General features: G+C 37.2%; 2 protein-coding genes across 4 annotated transcripts in view; both read left to right on the forward strand.

The window, feature by feature from the left end:
- Nucleotides 1-14,264, forward strand: part of LOC108611919 (uncharacterized) — a 120,558-nt gene that overhangs the window by 30,801 nt on the left and 75,493 nt on the right. Inside the window, exons 1-2 of one of the 3 annotated variants that reach the window (XM_089465982.1) lie at nt 8,190-8,272; nt 8,452-8,917. The exons of 1 other annotated variant lie outside the window; for it this stretch is intronic. The gene's annotated coding sequence lies outside the window, so the exon portion shown is untranslated. Of the gene's footprint in view, nt 1-8,189; nt 8,273-8,451; nt 8,918-14,264 lie in introns of those variants that run through there. One more of the 3 variants, XM_089465979.1, reaches the window with a different exon arrangement.
- Nucleotides 141-1,788, forward strand: LOC108612112 (uncharacterized). The gene has a single exon (XM_018005013.2). It carries the CDS (start codon nt 386-388, stop codon nt 1,727-1,729), a length of 1,344 nt encoding a protein of 447 aa, XP_017860502.1. The 5' UTR covers nt 141-385; the 3' UTR covers nt 1,730-1,788.

A 14,264-nucleotide genomic window follows, 5' to 3' on the forward strand; every position in this document is an offset into this window, starting at 1 on the left:
GAATAGAATACTTATTCTAGGATAGATATTTAGCTATCCTTAGTTTATATTGTGCTATATATATTCCAAGTATTTTATGTATTCTAGGTATTCTACATATTCTATGAGTATTCTACACATATATTCTATTCTACATCTATATTTGTATATCATACCTCTCTGGGTGTGCCATGAAATTCATATGTCAAATGCCAAAGGAAACTTTGCTACCTTAACTGTTATAATATCATATAAGGAACTACATAGTTCTAGAGAGCAGTCATAGGTCAATAATTCTCATTTTAAATACAGGAAGAAACAAAATAACACATTATTGAAATTCTACAAGTTGCTAAAGCCAATTGTTAATTCGGAAAGAATCGAGCCTGGAACTCAAACTTAAATCATGTCTACAGATGAGTTAAATTTTGTTTGCGAAAAGTTGGGTAGCTTTCAGTACATGGACAATCGGATGGAATCGGCCAGGGAATACGCTCACTGGCTGCTCTCCAACATGGAGCTCAGCTGGCGGGGCTGCCTGATACCCGGATTGCTGGGATATTTGCGTGAGCCGGGACCGCACCGTTCGCCGCGCCAATGCGTGAAGGCGCTGCGTGTGCTGCACGAGCTGACGACGCACTGCACCAAGGTCGATCTGAAGCGTCTGGTTCTGACTACCGATTTGCTCGCGCTAATGCGCGAAATGTTGCAGATGCACAGGTTGCGTGGCACCATCAAAAGCTGCTGCCTGGCGCTGTTGAGCAACATCCTCGTCTCCGGCTGGCGCATGCGGGACGCTGTCGTGGAGTCGGGTCTGCTCGCCGAGCTGCTGCAGATACTGACGCATCGGCGGCGGGGCCAGCAGCCGGTGCAGCAATGCGACAAGGGTCAGGTGCTCTGGCTGCTCTATCAGGTGTTGCGCTACAAGGTGCCGGGACCCGCACTGACGGCCATACGGAAGATTGCCGTGGCGCTGCCCGCACTGCTGCATCACTCACAGGACGTGGAGCTGCTGGTGCCGACGCTGCAGATGGCCCGCCTCATCTCCGAGTACCACTCGACCATGCTGCCAGCCATGGTCAAAACGAAGCTGTTGAGTCGCGTCGTCCGATTTGTGCTCAGTCCTTTGCCAGAGATTCAGCGTGAGGCGCTCTTTGTGGTGGCCAATGTGTGCCTGGAGTACCGGCGACGCCAGGCGCTGTTTCGTTTTCCCAAGAGTATCCTGCTGCATGTTCACGGCCTGGTGCTGGGTGGGAGGCCAGAGATACGTGTGCTGGTGCTGCAGCTGATGGGCGGCATTATCGACAACAGGTGCATCAAGCTGGAGCATTTCGTGGAGCTGGGCTTGCTCAAGAAGATCGTTTACTGCGCCAGCAAGCAGGAAAAGGATGCTGCAGTGCGTCTGGCCGCCGGCTGGACTCTGGTCAGTCTCGCTTTGCATCTGTGCCGCTGCTACTTGGATTATTTTATCGACTGCGGCGCGCTGCATGCCATCTGCGAGCTGCTGCGCCTGGAGCTGCCTGTGCAGCTGCTGCGCAACATACTCGTCGTGCTCTTTCTGCTGGGCGAGAAGCATTGCCACAGCAAACAGTGTCTGCTGCACGTCATGTGGCAGTGCAACATTTGGCCACAGATCCAATCGCTGCAGGGCAGCAACAATGCTGCCGTTAGAACGCTCTGCACGCTTCTCACCTCGCGTCATGCCATGGAGTTGATTTGGCCCGAGGCGCGCATCTATATGAGAATGTAATTTTATGCAAAATGTAATGAGCCTTTATACTTGCGGCATATAAATTTAGTGAATTTGTTAATATCGCTCCCCCGTCACTCAAAAGCAAAACCGATCAGTAAGGCAGCAGCGAGCAAACTAAGTAATGAAATTACCATCAAAAGCTGCTCTAAGCAGGCACACCAAAACATGAGCAGCATACTCAACGAAGTTAATTTGCTCTCTCACCGAGCTCTCAAATTACATAGAAAGAATGCTTGAAGGAAAATAACGGATGACGAGTTACCCCTCCCGCTCACTCACACAACACGCTCATTTGTTGAGCTTACCGAATTGTGCCTGCAGTCTGTCCACAAATAACAAAGCTCTTATGTAGAAAGAATGCACAACTAAAGTAACGGCATCACCATTACCCCTACGCTCACTGAAAGCTAAATGCCTCAATACTGCTCAATTATAGCTGCAGACTGTTCACAACTAATAAAATCTCCTCGCTCCGAAAAGCTCTCTGCTAAGCTCTGCATAATGGAACTCATAAACACATACAGCCACAACTATATTCATATACATATGTTGCGCAGTTGTCTACTTTTAATTTCATTTTAAATATTATAGCTCTGCTGCTCAGCTTGGTTTATTTGTTAAATAACTATAAAATAGTAGTTATATTCGTATGGTGTCAAGAATTAAATTGAGCGCCACAAAAAATATTTGTGTCTGAATGGGGGGAGCTTTATTTATTTGCTGACTATGACTGCTAATTTACTCTTAGAAAAACACCAGCTAATTGCATTAAATTTATTTTTATTAATTTATTATTTTTAAAATTATTTTACTTATGCAGACCAAATGTTTGTTAGTTTTTTTTTTTTTTTGCGAATTAGTACTCACAATAAAACATGGGTCAGAGAGTATTCCCACGCTCACATTATCTGTGCTACTCACTCACATTTGCTCATGCTCTCTCAGTAGCGAGACTCCTCACACTATTAAGTATTATAAGGGGAAGTGTCATTTCATTACTGACGGCTTCCATTTGTGCTTTCATCAGTGCAGCAAATTCTTTGTTCAGCTTACATTCCACAACGATGTTCGTCCTTCACTTGCACGCTTATTTTCGAATTTTATTTATGCATGTATGTGTTTCTCCTTTTACTATTTCATAACAGCGACTGCTTAAAACTGCAAAGAGTACCCCTTTGTGTGTGTATTAAGTTCCATAAGACTAAGCTGGTCTTACAGAAGCTATTATCACATTGAAGTTTAATATGAAGCCACCACAATTCAATCTTTAATGAAAACTTTAGAATGTAGACTATTGGTTTCAAAAGAATTTAGTTAAATATTTTAAAGTCAATTTGTATGTTATGAAAATTCGATGGTATAAAAAATGTTTTGAAAAAATGTTTTTAAAAGAAAACTCGAATTATTTTCTGTTTTTGCTGTTCTGAATGTGCTATAAAATTCAATGTGATTATTTAACATGCTAATTGAAAGAAATGGAAATCTATGCAAAATGCATATTTTATTTATGAATTTGAAAAATGTTGTTTCAGTTCCAACGATAAAAGTTTGTTGCAGCGATTTTCAATTTGTTTTCCATTTTTTTTTTTTTTTATTATTCGCATTAAACTTTGTAAAAAGTTTTGCGGTAGATATACACACATATATGTATATACATATATGCATGTGTATGTAGAAGTGTATGCTAAGTGTTTGTATGTATATCTGTGTGTGTGTGCGTGTGTGTTGAGTTTACATTTGGCAAACTAATTGTATGTAAATATGTCAGATGTGTGTCGTCAACACCTGCATGCATAAGTGTGTGCGTGAGGATTGAGTGTGCGGTATATGTGTGGTCGTGTGTGTGTGCGCGTGCATATGTGCGTGTGCGCCCACACATGTATTTGTATTGCATATTGACAATTTCATAAATGCGGTAACATTTTCAATTAAATATGCGCAACGCCGCAAACACACAGCTGCACGCGTACACAAACACACACACACACACACACACACACGCCCACAAGCATCAGACTGTGCATTGCCCCAGTCCATCAATCTACGTTAAGTCGATTGATATGTATACACACACACACACACACATGCATGCGTGTGCAGGTGTGCAGGTTTTTGGTCGGTTACAAATTGCAAATCAATCAATAAATAATTGAAATGAAAATCATTTTGCTGGTTTCAACTTATCTTCCAATGCCGCTACGTCTCCCGTTGCGCCTCCTTTATGCTCTCACATCCGCATCAACCTCTCTCTCTTTCTTCCTGCCTCGTTGCCTATGCTGCAGCCTCTGCTTGTGTCACTGCCTCTGCCGCTGCCTGCGCCTCTGCTACTGCTTTACGCTACGCTTTAGTTGCGTATGCAAATGGGCAAAATTGTGTACATCTATCACTCGATTCGGATCGGAATCAGAATCGAAATCGGCAGACAGACCAACACACTCGAGCACTCACACACAAACGCAAACGCCACACATGTGAAATTGTTGCAAGAGAGCAGAGAGTGAGCGAGCGAGAAAGAGAGAGTGAGAGAGAGCAGCGGGCAGCACCCAAAAATTTCAACTCATGAATGCGTTTGCAGGTGTACGGGATTAGTGATGAGACAACTGATGTATGAATGGATATACAGACACCTACATATACATATATTCATACATATAAGCACACATCTACATATATGCTAGTGTGTAGGTGTGTGTGTGTGTTATCCGAAACTTTTAAAGGTGATTTGTTAGGGCAAGTGATATTCTCTAAACTGTGATTAGTTTACACACACACACACAGACAGCGAGAGAGAAAGAGAGAGGGAGTAAGAAAGCTCTTTGTGTGCAATTGCTAAAGATTCCAAATAAATCTATGCGATTTTTTTCTGATTGAAAAAAAGCGAAGGAATTTTTATTGCAGCTTTTATAGTTGGGAAACAGAATCAAACGCGAACTGTGAAAGTTTTTATAGGAGATTAAGTTTTAAATATAGAAAAACAGACGCGCACAAAATAGATTAAATATTTAATATAAGGCCATTGGAATTATAATAGTTCTAATTAAATTGAATGCTCAATAATTAGTAAAGAAGATTCATTTAATTTTGGGAGTGTGACTTTTTTAAATTCTTCTATTACATTTTCTTTTTAATTTTCTTTTTTTTTTGGTGTGTAATTATATATATATATATATATGTTTTTTTTTTTAATATTATTTATGCTAGGTATTTTTTTTTTTTTATATATTAAAATATTTTATATATATTAATTTTAATATTTACTATGCTTTAATTACATATTTTGTATTTGAAATGCTTGTCAATGCTCTATTTACTTTATTTATTACTACATTTATTCTATTTAAATTAATTCTATGTTTTTTTTTTCATTATTTGTTCCTCTTAACTTAAAAAAAAAAAATCTAATTTGAAAACTAAAAGAAAATCTGTTTAGCTTTTCATGACATCACTTCACATTTTGATGCCAATCACTGAAGCATCTCTAATGCTGCTGCATTGCTTGATTGTGCGTGTGCGTGTGTGTGCGCGTGTGAGAGTGTGGCCATATGTGTGTACGGTTTTGATATTATGTTAAATTACCAATTTCACAAATCAATTTGGCACTTTTTCAATAATGCACGCGCGACCGACGAAATGTTTGCCATTTTTAAATTGAAAAATTCGATGAAAAGGAAAGGAAAGAAAAAAAGAAAAATGAAAATGAGAAACGCTTAGACAGCGAGCTGCAACTGTGTCTTCGACTCTCAGCTGCTATATATTTCTAGATATATATATATGTATTGTTAGAGCCGCGGGTTAAATTTAATTTCAAAGTTCGCTTTTGTTTTTGGCTGTGCTTCGTTTTTGTCGTTATGGCCCAAAATCCCGCACAAATCCTTTGAGCTAGCACACGAACAGCTGCTGAGGACGCGGCGCGCCCAGGACTCTAAAGCAAGGACTTTTCTCGTTGCTCTTGTTGTTATTTTTGTTGTTGTTGTTAAGCGGCGCTGCTTTGGTTGCAGATTTACGCACCAGCAAATCGTTGAATTTATTTGGATGAGGCTGTTTGTGAGGGGGGGCGGGGGAGGGGGCACAGTTTGGACCGTGCCCTAGAATTGGGGGGGGGCAAAGGCGGGGGCGTGGCGACAGTTTCAATTTTGTCGTTGCATCGCGAGGCGTGCCAAAAACCCAAAACCGTAACCGAACCCAAAAACTGCAGTCCAAAACCCCAACAGGAGAGGGTCGGGGGGGTCTGCCCACTTCAACTGCCACGCCCACACTTTTGCAGGGCAGACTGATCTTGATTGCATTTGCCAAATGCCAACACCAAACTTGCAGACACACACACACACACACACACACGCACACATATCCGTCAACTGGGTGACAATCTAATCAAGCCAAGCGGACAGCGCGCACGCGTGTGTGTGTGTGTGTGGGTGTGCGGTGGAGGCGTGACTGCGCCCACACGATTTAAAGCTGGGGCTCGCTGCAGCCGAGCCTGCTTTGTGCATCACAAAGAACAACAACAAAAAAAAAAAGCTGAAAACAAAAACGGAAGTGTCAGCAACTTTTTGAATAATTTACAAAAATAAAAAAGGGAGTAAAAAACAAGCAATTAATGCCCGAGGTGCAGATACCCTGTAGCGCATGCTAAATATGGCTTAAATAAGTGAGCTAACGCAAGGGAGTTCTTGCTGCTCTTAAGATCATGTTCTGAGAAAGTGCATGACGTATAGATACCCTACATACTATGCTGCATCAGAGAGGCAAATATGAATATATATATATTTAATAAATATATTATTTCACAATATCTCACACTCCTTCCTTTCATGCCAACCAATTTACCATGCAACCAATATACCCCACCTTCACACTCTCAATGGGTACGCAAGCACTATCAAATTCACTTGATGCAAACGCTTTGAACGAGAAACAAATTTGTTTTTTCGCACACTCTCTTGAGCTTTCAATATTGCTTTTGATTGTGTTAAAAAACTCTTTAAGTGAATCATATTCATGATTCATGATTCACATAAGTGTCGCATGCATAAATCAAATTTCCTTTATATATTTTTTTTTTAATTTTTTTTTTTTTATAAGTGTTTATTTTATTTGCTCTAACAAATTTGATTTGTTTTGCTTTATTTTCAGACTAATAAAATTTATTTAAATAATATTTAAAAAAAAAACATACAAATTAACAAAAATGAATATAAATAAATTTATGTAAAAAATAAATATATTTATTTATATTTATATTTATTTCTTTGGTACCTTAAAAAAATTTAATAACATATCTTTTTTTAAATATCCATAAAAAAAATCACAAGAAATATATGAAAAAGAAAAAGCTTTTGTTAGGGTATTACAAATTCATCAACGAGAAGGTATTTATTGTTGTTTTTGCTTTCAGCTTTGTAGTTTTCCTATACTGTATAGAGTAGTTTAATAAAGTGCCAATAGAGTGGAAGAGCGAGAGGGAGAGTGAAAAAGCTTTACGCAAAACAAGATACGCCATAAAATCAATTGCTGTTTGCGCGTGCCATGACCACGATGTGGAAGAAGAGTGTGAAAGAGACAGGGGGAGAGGGAGAGGTGGGTGACGCTCAAGCAGATGCAAATAGGGATGCCAATGGCGTTGTCAATGGGGCCCTATACTGATGCATTTGCTACACGTGCCGCACTTCATGCAATTCACATGAGTGTTTCAGCTGGTCTCGGTCAGCGTACTATTTTTATTTTTTACTCGCCGAGAATGGGCTCGTATGTAAATGAGATATTTTGTGGTCTGTGGCAGCAGGCACGTACAAATTTCAAATGCGGTTTCAAATCTGCATTAACTATTGCAATTAGTGCAACAAATTTTACATCAACTATGTAAATAGGAGAGTTTTTCCACATCGTTTTCCATAAACTATTACGCCAATGAAAACAGAAACATAGATATTTGTTAAATTTTCATAGTTGTGCAATTAGGCTTGGCTACAAACACGCAGCACCTGCCATCAGCGGAGCTGATGTGCCCTCAGATAAGACTCCCACTCTCACATTGTCCACACTGCTCGCATTTTAGTTAAGCTGAATGAGCAATTAAATAAGGGCATCTCAGTTACTTCTCCCTCACACTCACTCACTCAGGGTATCAGGGCCCCTGTAAGTAGCTGCAGGTCCACTGTTAAAAGACTCATTTCTGCTCAATCGCACTGTTAAAAGACTCTGTTCTGCTCAATCGCACTAAAAACATTACAAAGCCCAGACTCTTATTCGGAAATAATGCACAACTAAAGTAACGGCATACCAATTGCCCATGCCGCTCACTCAATCAGTATTGTTCGCTCTTTGTAGGTTAAAAGACTCAATACTGCTTAAAAAGCTGCAGGCTGTGCACAAAAACTCAAGCAGAGTCGGCTCTCTTCGAAAAATCCTCTGTCAAAGCTCTGCTTAATGCAGCTCATACATCCATAATTATACACACGCATATTGATTTCTATTGCACTCTTGTTTCCTTTTAATTGTATTTTAAATATTATAGCTCTGCTGCTCAGCTTGGTTTATTTGGTAAATAATAATAAAATAGTATTTATATTTGTATGGTGTCAAAAATTAAATTGTGCGTCTTTAAAAAATGTTTATTTATGTGTGAATGCAGCACTTTGTTTATTTGCTAACAGTAAACAAATACATAATTTAATTACGCTAAAATTCTTTTCTGATTTAATTTTATTAATTTATTTTAGAAACTTCAACTGATCAGCTGTGCAAATGCAAATAAAACAAACATAAATCAGAGCAAATATCACATTAGCTGTACTGCTTGCTCCACTGTTGCCTGCCTTTACATATGCGCTCCCTTTCGTGTGCATTGGATAGAAATAAATAGCTGTTAAGGGCACACATGTATGTGGGACTGAGCACCACATCAGCAACTCTTCCTCTCTCTCATCACACCATCAACAATCTCTTAAGCGGATAAATGTTTCCATTGCGCTCATTTCGAGTCTGACTTACGATCTACAACTTGCGTCTTCTGTGCGCCCAAGTTTGTGGACTGTTTGAGAGTGTACTCTTCCGCTCTGAGGCTCAGTGCTTAAAGACATGCCGTTATGTATGTGCACGTGTGTGGATGCTTAGGAGCTTAATTTCTCTGCTCTACCTTAAGATTGGAGTTGAGTCTCATCAGTTTGACACATAATATGTAACGAAGTAAGTAAACAATAATTTTACATAAGACTTTTTTTTGTTTACTAATTCGCCTTCATTTAATTTGTATGACAAACTTTTACTAGACACTCTGCACTGTTCTTTTATGTGTTTGTACCAGCTGTTTTGGTCAGCTTTCTATTTATTTATAGTGTTTTTTGGGATGTGCTCGTATGTAAATGAGGTATTTGGCGGTTTATGACAACAGGCGCATGTTGTTGCACACGAACGAAATTCAAATGCGGTTTCAAATCTGCATTAACTATTGCAATTAGTGCAAAATTTCGCATAAATTATGTAAAGAATAGTTTTTCGGGCAAATTTTCTATGAACTACTAAAGCTACGGGAATGTTGTGGAAATGTTTGAAAATGTTTGAAAATTTGTTGCACTCAGCGAGTGATAGCTACATACATACATATATACTGCATTTATAGTACGTATGTGTGTTTATATATACATAAGTACGTACATATATATGTATGTATGTTTGGAAGGGGTGTTTGTTTTGGAGGCGGTTCCGGTGCAGCACGACAAACTAAATGCCACTTGCCAACTAACTGCATAATGCAATTGAATTTAACATTTAATGATGGCTTTTTGTGACACCCTAATTTCTTCATTTTGTGAGGGTACTCTCAGCAGAGCATGCCTCTTGAGAGGAGTGTGGGAAAGCTGAATGAAAAAATTTATTTGGAAATAAAAGAATATAAAAAATTGATATAATATATTATGTAAAAATAGTTAACATTTTTTTAATGTTTATATTTTTTTATATTAACATACATAATTAAATATGTATGTATATTTACATATTTTCCGTTACAGTAAATATTTTTATAAACAATATGAGCACTTAATAAATATGTATCTTTGCTTATAATATATGTATTATATTTCTATAAAAAAATTTTTACTCAAATTAAGAATATTTGTTTTTATGAAACTTGAAAAAAAGCAGTATTAATATTATAAAAAAATAATAATTATAGATTTTAAACATTACATCAACATAGTTGTTAAGACTAAAATATTAAAAATTAAAAAATATTTGTAGTAAAATTTAATATACATAATTTAAACTTTTTTTAATTTTTGCAAATTAAATTTTTAAGATAAATATTAATTTGCATTACAAAATATATACATGTAAAGTATAATATAAAAAGTATATAATATTTTAAATTTAATATTATTTAGAAAGAATTTATTAGTTTAATTATATATTTTTATTAATAGATATTATTAAATTACAAAGAGCAAATTTTTTCTCTTATTGATAAATTTTATTGATTAATTGTAATATACTTTATTTTTATTTTATTTATTTTTCTAATAATTCGAATTTCTTATTAAGATATCTTTATTATTAAATTTCTTGAGAGCGTCTGTCATTTGTCTTATTTTTTTTATTCTTCATCTATGTCCTTCCACTTGCTTGCAGGGCCTTTGTAGAACCGTTAGTTATATGTTTATATACATGTTTATATGAAGTGTATATATATATTTATAGATATAATTAGGCCGTGTTGTATTACCTTTTGACGTCGCGCGGGTTGTTTTGCTGTTGTTTGTTGTAAATTTACGTTTAGATGTGCAATTAAATTTTAATTAGCCTGTCTCTTCTATTGGCTGTTGCCAATGCCAATTTTCCTACAATTTCCATTTCCATTCCATTTCGATCTCGATTTCTATTTCCATTTTGGGGTTTACGGTGCGGCAAATAGATTTCTATTTAAACATGTTTCATTTGGGGCTTGATGCGCTTAGAGCGGCTTATGCACTTGACGTGGCCTGTTCTTTAGTTTGTTATTTTCATTATTGGTGGCTGGTAGCTTACCTGCGCTTGTAGCTGTCCACCCCCATGCCCCGCCCCCTACTCCAACTGTAGCTATGCGCCATTTGCCATTTACCTGTAATCAATTAATTCATTATTATTCGCTTTTGCTGTGCTCAAAATCCTGGCACTTTGCTTTATTGCATGTTGAAGTAGTTTTCATTATTGGCCCTCCAGGTGGACGCAGGTGGGCGAGTGGGCGAGTGGGCGTGGGTGGGTGTGCTGCAGGTGCATTAACATTTAACAGCCAGCATTGCAAACTTGTTAGCAAGGCCATTTGCTACCCACTTTAGTTGCCCTATTCTCTCGCTTTTTTGTTGCCCTATTGTTTCGGCAACTCTCTGGGGTAACATTCCCGACCAGATAGCCCCAAAAAACAAACTGGGCCAAAAACAATCTTTCGACATCTACTGAAGGCTTTGTCCAAAGCTTTGCTTTATGTCCAGCCCAAAAAGGAAAATGGAAAACAAAATATCTATCAAACTTGGACACATATAAATATAATAAAGGCTTAAGCTAAAAACTTGTTATATGTAAATTATAATATGTAAATATATTTTGCAAACATAGTAAAGAAATTTTTCTAAATTTCAGCAAATGTTGATCTTTAACTTCAATTAAATTCAATTTATTTCATTTTTCTTATAACTACAAAAGTAATTTAATTTATTTTTAATATTCAAATAATGTATGAGCTTAGACTAAGGCCCAAGAACTAGGCCATATCGACTCAGATATTTATTTAAAAACGTGACATAATTATTTGGAGGAAAAACAAAAAACAAAGAAATAGAAAAAACCTTTAACTTAAGTGAAAAATTAATATAATAAGCTTGACTTATTATGCTTTGATATTATTAATAATATTAATTTTAATAAATTTGCAATATATCATTTTTAAATTTAAATTTTTATTATTCATTTATGTAATGGATATTATTAATTAGTTGCCTACTCAAGTAAATATGATGAAGTGTGTTTGATAAAATATTAATTTAATATTTTAAAAATATGTTAATATATATAAGAACTTTGAGACTTGTAAATCCTGTCATATATTTATTAAGCAATCTTTTCCCTATTTCTCCGCTTTTTCTGTTTTTCTTTTGTACTTGTTTAGCTCTCTGTCTCTGTATGCGAGTATAACAAAGCTTATAAAGGGAGAGAAAGCGATAGTAAGAAAAGAGAGGTTACAGAGAGAGAGAAAGTATATGTATAGAAGGAGATCTATATGAATATTTTCATCTTGAAGAGAGCAGTGCTCTCTAGTTCTCTGTGCTTTCGTCAGTCTATCTATAATTATTTCTATTTCTCTCGCCTATTTCGCCCACATGCTCTTTTTCTATGTGCCCACACCTTTCTCTTACCCTTTCTATTCGTATTTCTGTTTCTTATCCTGATTCCTTCAATTTGAATTTTTGTCCGTCTTGACTATCTGTCTTTCTCTCTCTCTCTCTCTCTCTCTCTCTCCCTCTTCATCTCTTTCTCTAGTACCTTCTTATCAACTTCTTTTACAAACTTTTCAAATTTTAACACACTTTCAATAAGCTCTTCCCCTCTTTCTCCCTCTCACACACACACACATTTGAAGAGATTTACTTGGGGTTAATAATACAGTCAAAGTTAATGCATGTGGGCACTCAACATATCATTAGCTTCACTCGTACCGCCCGCCATCCAAAGTTTTGTCATTGTTGTTGTTGTTGTTGCTGTGCTTTTTGACTTGATTGTTGAGCGCTCAAAACGTTTTGTGACCAAAAAACTTTTGCACATAAACGTTCAACTCCTGGGCACCCCCCTTGGGCGCACTCTCCTCACACTCCTCAACTCACTCCTTCCCCCTTCACCCATGACCTTTGCTTGTTAAACGCTCTCGGGGTTTTGTTCTTTTTTTCTCCCATTCCCATTCGCGTTTTGCGCGCTTTTCGCTTCGCATCGAATGTTGTTTTTTATTGTCGCTGGCTGTTGCCGTTTTCATTACATTAAACGCCTGCCACGCCCCAACTCCAAGCTTCCCCCTTGCGCCACTCTAATGCTTAGCCACTTTTATGCAGCTGTTTTTACCGTTGATTCCAACTGTTTGCCGCAGCAGCTTTTGCTGATCCAGCTGCTAATACCCAATCGTCGCCCCCCCTCCCATGCCCCTTTCCGCTTTTTTCAAGTGCAAAACTCCTTAGACAGGTGTACTGCTGCTGGCCAAGTTAGTAGTAGAAGTTCAATGAGGAAATAAAAAAGAAAGCCAAAGTGAAGCGAGAGCGAAGCGAAAGAGCCAAGGAAATAGCAATCGAGCTGAGTTGGCTGAAACGCAACCAATTGCCAACTATTTGAACAGCTTCCTGCTGTGCCCCAGCCTGTCGAACTTCCACCCCGTCTCGCCCGCTCCAATCAATGGGCATATGATAGGAAACAGTTGTTGCCAGACAGTTGCCAGTTGTCAGTCGACCGCCTTTCGTCAGCTGAAGGCGCCTTTTTATAAACCTATAAAATATACACGAAACTCCCACCAGGTAGGCCACGCCCCCATCCGTCTACTCGCTTCATTTAAGAGGAAATATCTACGAACACGCACGTAACCTTTTCTCAAAGCGATCGATGGCCAGGGCGCGCCTAGCGACGAGGGCGGCTTATGCGGGAGGGGGGGCCAGCGATGGAAGAGGGACGTAGTATAAATCTGGAGTGTGAGCCCGGGCACTGTCAACGGGCTGTTTGGCAACCTTTTTAAGCAACTGCAACTGCGAGGGCTGCCTATAAATATGGGCTGAAAAAATATTTGTGAGGGATTCGAGAATTGAATATCTAAAATGAGTTCCTTTTTAATATATTATTTAGAGAAAAAATATAAATTTTTATTTATATACAGGTTGAATGAACTGTGAATACTTTTGCTAACTTGGGCAATAAAAAAGTCAGATAATTTTTATTTTTCATAAACTCTAAAATTTATTACAATTATATTGGAGATATATATTCTTTGGGAATTTTATTATTTAAAAGATATATATGGATGAATATTTATTTAAAAAAAAATCCCTTATTCTTTATATAAATATGACGTATTTCTCATGCTCCAGATAAAGAAAAAAATAACTAAATAAATAAAAGAGTAAAATAAATTTTTTTAAATATATAAAATCGTCTGAATTCTTTTCATTTAGATTTTCATCTAGATAAACAATTAGGCAGTCAAATGGACAAACTGAACTCAAAGACGGCCCGGCATACTAATGGGCTTCTGTGAAACTTTATTATTGCTTCTGACCCAGAAGATACATATATACCCAACTCTCGTTAACTCTGTTGAGTAATATATTTAGCCAGGCCAGGCAGAAATTTTACCCACAAGCAAAAGTTTACTTGCATAATTCTCAAAATTGTATTACAATTTTAGATTTTTATCGGGCTAATTGATTTTTAATTTTTGTGTGTATTTCATTTTTTTCCTATAAAAATTAAACACTAAAAATGTATTATTATTTAATTATTAATTTTTTAGCATCTATTTATTTTTATAAAT

Source organism: Drosophila arizonae, chromosome 3, assembly GCF_054131065.1.
Source record: "Drosophila arizonae isolate 15081-1271.41 chromosome 3, UAZ_ARI_1.0, whole genome shotgun sequence".
Lineage (NCBI taxonomy): Eukaryota > Metazoa > Arthropoda > Insecta > Diptera > Drosophilidae > Drosophila > Drosophila arizonae.